The 14598-nt window shown below is 50.1% G+C and overlaps 1 protein-coding gene across 3 annotated transcripts in view; it reads left to right on the top strand.

Moving 5' to 3' along the window:
- Dhit (Double hit) overlaps positions 1 to 14598 on the top strand; it is a 251234-nt gene that overhangs the window by 193123 nt on the left and 43513 nt on the right. For all 3 annotated transcript variants that reach the window (XM_045740980.2, XM_045740981.2, XM_045740982.2), the window contains one exon: positions 8180 to 8257. In XM_045740980.2, the coding sequence (XP_045596936.1) occupies positions 8180 to 8257 (78 nt within the window). The remainder of the gene's footprint in view (positions 1 to 8179; positions 8258 to 14598) is intronic.

Raw genomic sequence — 14598 nt, 5'->3', positions numbered from 1 at the left:
GTTGGTGGTGGCGGCGGTGTTGTTGTTGGTGGTGGTGTTGTTGGTGGTGTTGTTGGTGTTGTTGTTGGTGTTAGTAGTTGTGATGCTGGTGGTGGTGGTGTTGTTGTTGGTGGTGGTGTTGTTGGTGTTGGTGGTGATGCTGGTGGTGGTGTTGGTGGTGATGCTGGTGGTGGTGTTGTTGGTGGTGTTGGTGGTGATGCTGGTGGTGGTGGTGTTGTTGGTGGTGTTGGTGGTGATGCTGGTGGTGGTGTTGTTGGTGGTGTTGGTGGTGATGCTGGTGGTGGTGTTGTTAGTGGTGGTGTTGGTGATGCTGGTGGTGGTGTTGTTGGTGGTGTTGGTGGTGATGCTGGTGGTGGTGTTGTTAGTGGTGGTGTTGGTGATGCTGGTGGTGGTGTTGTTAGTGGTGGTGTTGGTGATGTTGGTGGTGATGTTGTTAGTGGTGGTGGTGGTGATGATGTTGGTGGTGGTGTTGTTGGTGGTGTTGGTGGTGATGCTGGTGGTGGTGTTGGTGGTGATGCTGGTGGTGGTGTTGTTGGTGGTGTTGGTGGTGATGCTGGTGGTGGTGGTGTTGTTGGTGGTGTTGGTGGTGATGCTGGTGGTGGTGTTGTTGGTGGTGTTGGTGGTGATGCTGGTGGTGGTGTTGTTAGTGGTGGTGTTGGTGATGCTGGTGGTGGTGTTGTTGGTGGTGTTGGTGGTGATGCTGGTGGTGGTGTTGTTAGTGGTGGTGTTGGTGATGCTGGTGGTGGTGTTGTTAGTGGTGGTGTTGGTGATGTTGGTGGTGATGTTGTTAGTGGTGGTGGTGGTGATGATGTTGGTGGTGGTGTTGGTGTTGGTGGTGTTGTTGGTGTTCTTGGTGGTTGTGGTGGTGTTGATGGTGGGTCAGGTGTGGTGGGTAGGAAGGTCTCCTGCCTCCCCTCCCTCCCACGTGTCTTCCCTACACCTAGTAACGTAGGTTTACAGCCCAATTATACCCTGTAAGGTAGGCCTACATGGTTGTGTATATAGGGGGGTGAGGGGTACCTGAGGGGGGTAAGGGGGTTAGGGGGGTGTGAGGGGGTGAGGGAGGGGGGGGGGACACCCAGAGGTGCTCGCTAGTCACCTGCGAAGTATTGATCTGGACCCCCATCTTGTCGCCACCCCGTGACTCTAAAATAGTCTCCGTACTCTTGTGCACCTGGTCACACACCTGGTCACACACCTGGCCATACACCTGGTCACACACCTGGTCACACACCTGGTCACACATCTGGCCATACACCTGGTCACACACCTGGTCACACACCTGGCCACACACCTGGTCACACATCTGGTCATACACCTGGTCACACACCTGGTCACAAACCTGGTCATACACCTGGTCACACACCTGGTCATACACCTGGTCATACACCTGGTCACACACCTGGTCACACACCTGGTCACACACCTGGTCACACACCTGGTCACACATCTGGTCACACATCTGGTCACACACCTGGTCACACACCTGGTCACACATCTGGTCACACACCTGGTCACACATCTGGTCATACACCTGGTCATACATCTGGCCATACACCTGGTCACACACCTGGTCACACACCTGGTCATACACCTGGTCACACACCTGGTCACACACCTGGTCACACATCTGGTCACACATCTGGTCACACACCTGGTCATACACCTGGTCACACATCTGGCCATACACCTGGCCATACACCTGGTCACACACCTGGTCACACACCTGGTCACACATCTGGCCATACACCTGGTCACACACCTGGTCACACACCTGGCCACACACCTGGTCACACATCTGGTCACACACCTGGTCATACACCTGGTCACACACCTGGTCACACATCTGGTCACACACCTGGTCATACACCTGGTCATACACCTGGTCACACATCTGGCCATTCACCTGGTCATACACCTGGTCACACACCTGGCCACACACCTGGCCACACACCTGGCCACACACCTGGTCATACACCTGGTCATACACCTGGTCACACACCTGGTCACACACCTGGTCACACATCTGGTCACACATCTGGTCACACACCTGGTCATACACCTGGTCACACATCTGGCCATACACCTGGTCACACACCTGGTCACACACCTGGTCATGCACCTGGTCACACACCTGGTCACACACCTGGTCATACACCTGGTCACACACCTGGTCACACATCCTGTTCACACACCTGGTCACACACCTGGTCACACACCTGGTCATACACCTGGTCTGTCACACACCTGGTCTGTCATACACCTGGTTAGTCATACACCTTGCTGGTCAGCGATACACCTGGTTAGTCATACACTTGATCGATCATACACTAAGTCACTTTGGTTTGGCTGACTAGGCATATGGCATACAAGCATACTGTCAACAAGAGAGAGAGAGAGAGAGAGAGAGAGAGAGAGAGAGAGAGAGAGAGAGAGACAGACAGACAGACAGAGAGAGAGAGAGAGACAGACAGACAGACAGAGAGAGAGAGAGAGACAGACAGACAGAGAGAGAGAGACAGACAGAGTCTCAGAATCCACAAGACATTAAATCAAAGGTCAAACCATGACTAACCGCCCTCACCAGACCCACATAAATGACACACCCATCATTAATAATTTATACCAAACTTCTGTGACCTGAAGCGTGTGGACCAATGAGGGCTGGCACATGTGTCGCTCTGAGACACCTGTCAGATACACACCTGCCTCGCCTCCTCCTAACTACCTGGAAAAACTCACCTGCTCAAGTCTTCTGAAATTATCAGGTAAACAATTGAAACGTTAAACAAAGCTCAGATTTCAAAATAATCGGTCAAACGAGCAACTGTGATCATTTAATCGGTCAAATGGGCAACATTATTGCATTTTCTTCCTTATTGGAGAGGTTAGGTGAGAATATGATGAAGGTTAGGTTAGGTCAGGTTGGGTCAGATTGCTAGCAACATTATATTAGTCTGAAGATACGTGAAAGTTTCTATGTTTATCTTTTAGACGTGAAAGGTGTGACGTCACAGAGCCAGAACGATAGTTTCTAGAGGCGAGAGAACCAGCCAATGAGAACCCAGTTCTTGGCCGGGGAGTCTGACGTAATCTTGAGCGACGTCACGCTACCAGGGGGCAACCCTCTGATGTAGATCTCGGGGACACGAGGATGTCACTCCTGTGCTTGACGTGGTGGGAGATACAGCATCCGCGGACGCTTGTGGGAGATACAGCATCCGCGGACGCTTGTGGGAGATGCAGCATCTACGGACGCTTGTGGGAGATGCAGCATCCACGGACGCTTGTGGGAGATGCATCATCCACGGACGCTTGTGGGAGATGTATCATCCACGGACGCTTGTGGGAGATGCAGCATCCACGGACGCTTGTGGGAGATACAGCATCCACGGACGCTTGTGGGAGATACAGCATCCACGGACGCTTGTGGGAGATACAGCATCCGCGGACGCTTGTGGGAGATGCATCATCCACGGACGCTTGTGGGAGATGCAGCATCCACGGACGCTTGTGGGAGATGCATCATCCACGGACGCTTGTGGGAGATGCAGCATCCACGAACGCTTGTGGGAGATGCAGCATCCACGGACGCTTGTGGGAGATGCAGCATCCACGGACGCTTGTGGGAGATGCATCATCCACGGACGCTTGTGGGAGATGCAGCATCCACGGACGCTTGTGGGAGATACAGCTTCCACGGACGCTTGTGGGAGATACAGCATCCACGGACGCTTGTGGGAGATACAGCATCCACGGACGCTTGTGGGAGATACAGCATCCACGGACGCTTGTGGGAGATACAGCATCCGCGGACGCTTGTGGGAGATGCATCATCCACGGACGCTTGTGGGAGATGTAGCATCCACGGACGCTTGTGGGAGATGCATCATCCACGGACGCTTGTGGGAGATGCAGCATCCACGAACGCTTGTGGGAGATGCAGCATCCACGGACGCTTGTGGGAGATGCAGCATCCACGGACGCTTGTGGGAGATGCAGCATCCACGGACGCTTGTGGGAGATGCAGCATCCGCGGACGCTTGTGGGAGATGCAGCATCCACGGACGCTTGTGGGAGATGCATCATCCACGGACGCTTGTGGGAGATGCATCATCCACGGACGCTTGTGGGAGATGCAGCATCCACGTACGCCAGTTTGATCTCCAGGACGAATTCTGACTGCACGTCCGTATGTCCGTGAGCCTTGGGACACTGGATATCCCATGCAGTGTAAACGAAGCATCTACTCTATTACGAAACCCGTACATCTTCCCTCGATCAGCGGCTTAATTTGCATTTATCAAACATTTTACAAGCTTGGACCGTCACAACTCAAGGTTGTAATTGTTATAGACAACCTCACAGTGCTTTTGAGCTCTTAAACGGTTTAATAAATACAAAGCTGCTATGATTGAGTAAAGATCTACAGGTTTCGTTAAAGGAATTATTAATGCTTGCATAATCAAGGCCTAGGAAACCGCTTATGAAAGTGAAGAGGATCTGTGAGGTATGTTAGTCCGAATGTTGCTGGAATGTTGGGGTGAAGTGGTCTGAATGTTGTAGGAATGTTGGGGTGAAGTGGTCTGAATGTTGTAGGAATGTTGGGGTGAAGTGGTCTGAATGTTGTGGGTGGTGAGGTGGTCTGAATGTTGTTGGAATGTTGGGGGTGAGGTGGTCCGAATGTTGTAGGAATGTTGTGGTGAACCACAAGGAGGCGCGGGGGAGCTTGAGGTGTGTGTTAGTGACGAGAAGAGCGTCGTCAAGGAGACAGGGAACAAAGGGACAGTGACCTCAGGAACACCGGAATACCTGACATTCCAAATGAATTTATCTCTCAGAGGGAAAAGTGTAGTAGAACTGTGAGGTAAAGTCGTGTGTACGGTGAAGACCAGAGGAGTGGAGGCATCGAGCACCAGTGGTGCTTCACGGACAGTGACCAGCTTGTTAACTTGGTCACGGTCCCTCTACCCTCACTACTGACCTACCACAGGGGGCCTCACGGCTGAGTGGACAGCGCTCGGTATTCGTAATTTTAAGGTTCCGGGTTTGATCCCCGGCGGAGGCCGGAACAAATGGACAGTTTCTTTCGCCCTGATGTTCCTGTTCATCTAGCACTAAATAGTTACCTGGGAGTTAGACAGCTGCTACGGGGTGCTTCCTGGGGGGGGGGGGCTAACAAAAAGTCCCCGCGGCCTGGTCGAGGACCGGGCCGCGGGGACTCTAAGCGCCGAAATCATCCCAAGATAACCTGCCCTGTTACCACCCACAATAGTTGCCTAACTCCCATAAACATATTTACTGCTAGGTGGACTGAGGCATCAGAAGTAACACTGCCCATCGGCTTGCCATACCCGGCAGTTGTATTTGATTCAACAGCCTGTCATGACGAGCGTTCCCAACGTCAAGAAACTCCCACACTAAATTGCCCTATCCTAACCAACCAGAGGACCCACGAACAGAAAACATAACGTCATTATGTCAATTTCGCAAACAGCCACCATTTTCTTGTACGAGTTTATGACCTTAAGTAAAGTATACGTCAAAATACGTCGTGTTATTATAAGGACGGGTTGGTACTGGTCGATTGTACTGACGGTCCTGTCCAATAGTCTACCGATAAACATCAGATTGTCGCGCTACTCGACACAACATCAGAAACGAGGGCGAGGCGACCACATCAATAAATCTATGGAATGAACACTCAAAAGTTGCAGGCGATGAGTCACAATAACGTGGCTAAATTATGTTGACCAGACCACACACTAGAAGGTGAAGGGACGACGACGTTTCGGTTCGTCCTGGACCATTCCCAAGTCGAATCACAATCGACTTGAGAATGGTCCAGGACGGACCGAAACGTCGTCGTCCCTTCACCTTCTAGTGTGTGGTCTGGTCAACACTCACAAGTTCACTTACGGAGGGGTGATGTTAGTTGTGTACTCGCCTATTTATGCCTCCAAGATGGTAAGTCTTGCTCTTGGACCCCGCCTTTCCAACTGTCGCTCCTCTGAGGTACTGACTTATCTATTTTCTCTCATCATATCTACCTGGTGTAAACTGGGGTGGAGGCTGGTGTATACTGGGGTAAACTGGGGTGGAGGCTGGTGTATACTGGGGTAAACTGGGGTGGAGGCTGGTGTATACTGGGGTAAACTGGGGTGGAGGCTGGTGTATACTGGGGTAAACTGGGGTGGAGGCTGGTGTATACTGGGGTAAACTGGGGTGGAGGCTGGTGTATACTGGGGTAAACTGGGGTGGAGGCTGGTGTATACTGGGGTAAACTGGGGTGGAGGCTGGTTAAAAAAAAAATTAAATCTGCTTCCTCTATATACACTGAATCTTGCCCCCTCCCACCCTCCTTCCCCATGCCATACCCCTTTCAACGACCCCCACATCCCATTTCAATGACCCCCCCCCCCTTCACACCATCCAGATCAACCTGTCCTCTTAAAAAGAACGTCGCTTTTGGCCGTTTGCCCGTATGGCCGAATTTGGACGTAATTTGAAAATTGAAAAAAAAATGAAAATAAATTTGGGATTTTTTTTCAACAACAGTAAGTTAAGGGTTCTCTGATAGGTTAGGAGGGCAGGAAATTCTCATAAAGTTTCAAAACGTTATGAAAAACGTTAATTTAAAGAGTCCTCTTATAACCTCTGCGCGTACGCCGGACGACTCCAACAGAAAACGGAACAGAACGTCACTTTTGTGAGTCGATTTCATTTCAAATTACGTCCAAATTTGGCCAAAGCGCGTATACCAGCGAAAAGTGACATTATTTTTAAGAGGACGGGTTGATCCATCACGAGCCCTCCCCCCACCCCCCCCCCCCCTCCTCTCCCACTCATATAATCATCTACCCCATTTTCATTCCCCATGGCCGTCTCACCCTCCCGTGAGAACCCATTTCCATTCCATAAGTAATGAGGAGTGAGTGAACTTGACATATCATCTGCATTAAACTTTATATATAAACACAAATGTATTACTAATACAGTAACCAATCTATTAATCTATTCTGATCAACTAATCAAGAAGATAATAACAATAATTATAGTGCGCCAGCTGGCAACACTGATGACTTAGACACGATTATAACGTGTCTGTTGGCAGCACTGACGAGGATGACTGAGACGCGATGATTATAATATTGTTGGCAGCACTGACGAGGATGCCTGAGACGCGATGATTATAATATTGTTGGTAGCACTGGCGAGGATGACTGAGACGCGATGATTATAACACTGTTGGCAGCACTGACGAGGATGACTGAGGCGCGATGATTATAATATTGTTGGCAGCACTGACGAGGATGACTGATGCGCGATGATTATAACATTGTTGGCAGCACTGACGAGGATGACTGAGGCGCGATAATTATAATATTGTTGGCAACACTGACGAGGATGACTGAGGCGCGATGATTATAATATTGTTGGTAGCACTGACGAGGATGACTGATGCGCGATGATTATAACATTGTTGGCAGCACTGACGAGGATGACTGAGGCGCGATAATTATAATATTGTTGGCAACACTGACGAGGATGACTGAGACGCGATGATTATAATATTGTTGGTAGCACTGACGAGGATGACTGAGGCACGATAATTATAATATTGTTGGTAGCACTGACGAGGATGACTGAGGCGCGATGATTATAATATTGTTGGCAACACTGACGAGGATGACTGAGGCGCGATGATTATAATATTGTTGGCAGCACTGACGAGGATGACTGAGGCACGATAATTATAATATTGTTGGCAGCACTGACGAGGATGACTGAGACTCGATGATTATAATATTGTTGGCAACACTGACGAGGATGACTGAGGCGCGATGATTATAATATTGTTGGCAGCACTGACGAGGATGACTGAGGCACGATAATTATAATATTGTTGGCAACACTGACGAGGATGACTGAGGCGCGATGATTATAATATTGTTGGCAGCACTGACGAGGATGACTGAGGCACGATAATTATAATATTGCTGGCAACACTGACGAGGATGACTGAGGCGCGATGATTATGATATTGTTGGCAGCGCTGACGAGGATGACTGAGGCGCGATGATTATAATATTGTTGGCAGCGCTGACGAGGATGACTGAGGCACGATGATTTCTCTTTTAGGAATCAAAATATTAACATAATGTTTCTTTTATTTCAGTTTAAATGTGAAAACTGCCGACGACCACAGACACAAGATTGGCAGAATAGACTTGTTAAATGGAGACAACGAACCACCGTAAGTGTCTACTCCTCCATCTTGTGAGAGAGAGAGAGAGAGAGAGAGAGAGAGAGAGAGAAAGAGAGAGAGAGAGAGAGAGAGAGAGAGAGAGAGAGAGAGAGAGAGAGAGAGAGGGGGCGGGGCGGGAGGGCCTCTTGTAAACACAGTCCAAAATACCTTCAGGTCAAGCATTTTCTACACCACTCTAGAGACCTATTACAGATAAAACACTGATGACAGGTTAACATTATACCCAATATGCTGAGTTAATTAGCTTCGGGTCTCGGTGTTTCATCTATGATCACAGGATCTCTCCGGGATCAAGTCAACAGGATCTCCAAATAGTATTGTGATAGGATCTCCAGAAGTTCAAGTTGACAGGATCTCTCAACAAAGCTTGACGACACATTAGTTATGTTACCGCTGCATTATTTCGTTTTCTGTTAGAGAATGCTCCATGTCCGTTTTCTGTCACAAATTCCCAAAAAATAACAATACAAATTTTAACCCCAAACTTCTTTAAAAATGATTTTGACACTACGATCAACAGGAGGATTAATTAGACTCATGTTAGAGGAACATGAAGTATTCAACAAAACCCGCGAATATCGAGCAAAGAATAAGAATAAGATAGCATGAAATTTGAATTAAATTGAAGAAAATCATCAGAATATTTACACAAAATCCTGCACAATGCAACAAGGCTCACAAGTACACATCCCCAGGAGGCAGCTGTCTAACTCCCTGGTACCAAACGCACGGGGGGTCGAAGTCCTAAGGGTCCGGGTTCGATCCCCGGTGGAGGCGGAAACATATGGGCAGAGTTTCTTTCACTCTAGTGTACCTGTTCACCTAGCACTAAATAGGTACCTGGGAGTTAGACAGCTGCTACGGGCTGCTTCCTGTGTGTGTGTATTCCTCTAGCTAAGGGAGGCCCGAGACAACCTCTTCAAGAGTCGCTCTATCCCTCATTAAATTAAGGGCCTACGGGCTCACCATAGCCCGTGCTACTTGGAATTTTACATTCCAGGTAGCGAATCTTTAACAACAACAACAACCTCATTAATGGAAATCTAAACCCTTAAATCCTCTATTTGAATTATAAATTGTAATTAAGCAGTTTTTTTTAACTAATATAAAATCAGTTCCAGAGGATAGGGATGACTTCTGGCATCCCGGTGGTCCGGTTCTTAGGGATGGGTGTACCAGAGAAGGATGGGTCCTGGGCCACCAGATGGGCCACAGTGATGGGTCCTGGGCCACCAGATGGGCCACAGTGATGGGTCCTGGGCCACCAGATGGGCCACAGTGATGGGTCCTGGGCCACCAGATGGGCCACAGTGATGGGTCCTGGGCCACCAGATGGGCCACAGTGATGGGTCCTGGGCCACCAGATGGGTCCTGGGCCACCAGATGGGCCACAGTGATGGGTCCTGGGCCATCAGGTGGGCCACAGTGATGGGTCCTGGGCCATCAGGTGGGCCACAGTGATGGGTCCTGGGCCACCAGATGGGCCACAGTGATGGGTCCTGGGCCATCAGGTGGGCCACAGTGACGGGCCCTGGACCATCAAGTGGGCCACAGTGACGGGCCCTGGACCATCAAGTGGGCCACTAGTGACGGGCCCTGGGCCATCAAGTGGGCCACGAGTGACGGGCCCTGGACCATCAGGTGGGCCACAGTGACGGGCCCTGGACCATCAAGTGGGCCACAGTGACGGGCCCTGGACCATCAAGTGGGCCACAGTGACGGGCCCTGGACCATCAAGTGGGCCACAGTGACGGGCCCTGGACCATCAAGTGGGCCACAGTGACGGGCCCTGGACCATCAAGTGGGCCACAGTGACGGGCCCTGGACCATCAAGTGGGCCACAGTGACGGGCCCTGGACCATCAAGTGGGCCACAGTGACGGGCCCTGGACCATCAAGTGGGCCACAGTGATTAAAATAAGCGAGCAATCTGATGCGGAGAATTCAAGGTGCAGGTTTCTAATTAAGGAATGTCACCTGTCTTAAAGGTGATGGTGGGAGAGGTAGAGTGTCTCACTGTCCCTGCCACCATACTGGGTGTGGTGAGGGAGTATAGTGTCCGCTGGCCACCATACTGGGTGTGGTGAGGGAGTATAGTGTTCCCTGGCCACCATACTGGGTGTGGTGAGGGAGTATAGTGTTCCCTGGCCACCATACTGGGTGTGGTGAGGGAGTATAGTGTCCTGGCCACCATACTGGGTGTGGTGAGGGAGTATAGTGTCCGCTGGCCACCATACTGGGTGTGGTGAGGGAGTATAGTGTTCCCTGGCCACCATACTGGGTGTGGTGAGGGAGTATAGTGTTCCCTGGCTACCATACTGGGTGTGGTGAGGGAGTATAGTGTCCCCTGGCCACCATACTGGGTGTGGTGAGGGAGTATAGTGTCCTGGCCACCATACTGGGTGTGGTGAGGGAGTATAGTGACCCCTGGCCACCATACTGGGTGTGGTGAGGGAGTATAGTGTCCCCTGGCTACCATACTGGGTGTGGTGAGGGAGTATAGTGTCCCCTGGCTACCATACTGGGTGTGGTGAGGGAGTATAGTGTCCCCTGGCTACCATACTGGGTGTGGTGAGGGAGTATAGTGTCCCCTGGCCACCATACTGGGTGTGGTGAGGGAGTATATAGTGTCCGCTGGCCACCATACTGGGTGTGGTGAGGGAGTATAGTGTCCCCTGGCCACCATACTGGGTGTGGAGAGGGAGTATAGTGTCCCCGGGCCACCATACTGGGTGTGGTGAGGGAGTATAGTGTTCCCTGGCCACCATACTGGGTGTGGTGAGGGAGTATAGTGTCCTGGCCACCATACTGGGTGTGGTGTGGGAGTATAGTGACCCCTGGCCACCATACTGGGTGTGGTGAGGGAGTATAGTGTCCTGGCCACCATACTGGGTGTGGTGAGGGAGTATAGTGCCCCTTGGCCACCATACTGGGTGTGGTGAGGGAGTATAGTGTCCCCGAGCCACCATACTGGGTGTGGTGAGGGAGTATAGTGTTCCCTGGACACCATACTGGGTGTGGTGAGGGAGTATAGTGTCCTGGCCACCATACTGGGTGTGGTGAGGGAGTATAGTGACCCCTGGCCACCATACTGGGTGTGGTGAGGGAGTATAGTGTTCCCTGGCCACCATACTGGGTGTGGTGAGGGAGTATAGTGTCCTGGCCACCATACTGGGTGTGGTGAGGGAGTATAGTGTCTCCTGGCCACCATACTGGGTGTGGTGAGGGAGTATAGTGACCTCTGGCCACCATACTGGGTGTGGTGAGGGAGTATAGTGCCCCTTGGCCACCATACTGGGTGTGGTGAGGGAGTATAGTGTCCCCGGGCCACCATACTGGGTGTGGTGAGGGAGTATAGTGACCCCTGGCCACCATACTGGGTATGGTGAGGGTGTATAGTGTCCTGGCCACCATACTGGGTGTGGTGAGGGAATATAGTGACCCCTGGCCACCATACTTGGTGTGGTGAGGGAGTATAGTGACCCCTGGCCACCATACTGGGTGTGGTGAGGGAGTATAGTGACCCCTGGCCACCATACTGGGTGTGGTGAGGGAGTATAGTGTCCTGGCCACCATACTGGGTGTGGTGAGGGAGTATAGTGTCCCCTGGCCATCATACTGGGTGTGGTGAGGGAGTATACTGTCCCCTGGCCACCATACTGGGTGTGGTGAGGGAGTATAGTGTTCTGGCCACTATACTGGGTGTGGTGAGGGAGTATAGTGTCCTGGCCACCATACTGGGTATGGTGAGGGAGTATAGTGTCCTGGCCACCATACTGGGTGTGGGGAGGGAATATAGTGTCCCCTGGCCACCATACTGGGTGTGTTGTACATGGTATGTACAACATACCATGTACACCATACCCTGTGCACCATACCCTGTACAACATACCATGTACACCATACCCTGTACACCATATCCTGTACACCATATCCTGTACACCACACCATGTACACAATACCATGCAAGGTGCTGGAGAAGATCGTGAGGAAAAGGCTCGTAGAGCATCTGGAGGGAAATAACTTTGTAACGCACCACCAACATGGGTTCAGGGATGGTAAATCGTGCCTCTCAGGTTTAATAGAATTTTATGACCAGGCAACAAAAATTAGGCAGGAAAGAGTAGAGTGGGCCGACTGCATTTTCCTGAACTGCCAGAAAGCCTTTCACACAGTACCCCATAAAAGGCTGTTAAAAAAAATTTGGAGCAACAGGCAGGAGTAAAAGGGAAGGTGCTCCAGTGGATAAGGGAGTACTTAAGCAACAGGAAACAGCGAGTAACGGTGAGGGGGAAGACATCAGAGTGGCGAGATGTCACCAGCGGAGTCCCACAGGGCTCAGTACTTGGACCCATCCTGTTTCTAATATATGTAAACGATCTTCCAGAGGGTATAGACTCATTCCTCTCAATGTTTACTGATGATGCAAAAATTATGAGAAGAATCAAGACGGATGAAGATAGACAGAAACTACAGGATGACCTGGACAAACTGGTGGAATGGTCTAGAAAATGGCTGCTAAAGTTAATCTCAGGAAAGTGTAAGGTGATGAAATTAGGCGAAGGGAGCAGGAGGCTGAACACAAGGTATCATCTGGGAGGGGAAATCCTGCAAGAGTCAAATAGAGAGAAAGATCTGGGGGTTGATATCACACCGATCCTGTCCCCAGAGGCCCACATCAAAAGGATATCATCAGCGGCATATGCTAGACTGGCCAACATAAGAACTGCCTTTAGAAACTAGTGTAAGGAATCTTTCAGAACCCTGTATACCACTTATGTAAGACCAATCCTGGAGTATGCAGCTCCAGCCTGGAGTCCATACCTAGTTAAACACAAGACAAAGTTAGAGAAGATTCAGCGGTATGCCACCAGGCTCGTCCCGGAACTGAGAGGAATGAGCTACGAGAAAAGGCTAAAGGAGCTGAACCTCACATCCTTGGAAAACAGAAGAGTAAGGGGAGACATGATAACCACCTACAAAATTCTCAGGGGAATTGACAGGGTGGACTCTTCAGCACGGGTGGGACACGAACAAGGGGACACAGGTGGAAAATTAGTACCCAGATGAGCCACAGAGACATTAGAAAGAACTTTTTCAGTGTCAGAGTAGTTAATAAATGGAATGCACTAGGAAATAATGTGGTGGAGGCTGACTCCATACACAGTTTCACATGTAGATATGATAGAGCCCAGTAGTCTCAGGAATCTGTACACCAGTTGAGAGGCGGGACCAAAGAGCCAAAGCTCAACCCCCGCAAGCACAATTAGGTGAGTACAATAACTTGCTAACACTCCCTAACTTGCATTCCATGCAAGATGATGGAAAAGATTGTGCGAAAAAAGCTAGTGGAACATCTGGAGCGGAAGACCTTTGTATCACAACATCAACATGGGTTCAGAGATGGCAAATCATGCCTAACAGGATTAATTAAGTTCTATGACCAGCCAACAAAAATCAGACAAGAGAGAGAGGGCTGGGCAGACTGCATATTTCTGGACTGCCAGAAAGGTTTTGACACAGTACCACATAAGAGACTAGTGCACAAACTGGAGATGCAGGCAGGAGTGAAAGGGAAGGTACTCCACTGGATAAGAAGTACCTAAGCAACAGGACACAGCGAGTCACCGTGAGGGGTGAGGTCTCGGAGTGGCGGGGAGTCACAGTGGAGTCCCACAGGGATCAGTCCTTGGACCTACACTTTCTGATATACGTAAATGATCTCCCAGAAGGAATTGACTCGTTCCTCTCGATGTTTGCTGATGATGCAAAAATTATATGAGGAGGATCAGGACAGAGGAGGATAGTATGAGGCTACAAGATGACCTAGACAAACTGAAGGAATGGTCCGACAAATGGCTACTAAAGTTCAACCCAGGTAAATGTAAGGTAATGAAACTAGCAGGAGGAACTAGGAGGCCAATCACTGGATACCGAATGGGAGATGAAGTCCTTCATGAAACGGACAGAGAGAAAGATCTAGGAGTTGATATCACACCAAACCTGTCTCCTGAAGCCCACATCAAAAGAATAACATCAGCGGCCTATGCGAGGCTGGCTAACATCAGAACTGCCTTCAGGAACCTGTGTAAGGAATCCTTCAGAACTTTGGACCAGATTCACGAAAGCACTTACGCTAACACTTACGAGCCTGTACATCTTTTCTCAATCTTTGCCCTGGAAACACAAACCGAAACTGTCTCTATTTTCCGCTTGTTACAACTTGTAATAAAGTTGTTACATCTTGGCTTAACGTGTTTATGACGTATTGGAACGTTGTTACAACTTGCTATATTGGTTGTTATAACTGGTTAGGAGGTGTTAAAACTT

The sequence above is a fragment of the Procambarus clarkii genome, chromosome 19, assembly GCF_040958095.1.
Source record: "Procambarus clarkii isolate CNS0578487 chromosome 19, FALCON_Pclarkii_2.0, whole genome shotgun sequence".
Lineage (NCBI taxonomy): Eukaryota > Metazoa > Arthropoda > Malacostraca > Decapoda > Cambaridae > Procambarus > Procambarus clarkii.
Note: the sequence above shows the minus strand (reverse complement) of the source record. Positions and strands in the feature narration are given on the sequence as shown.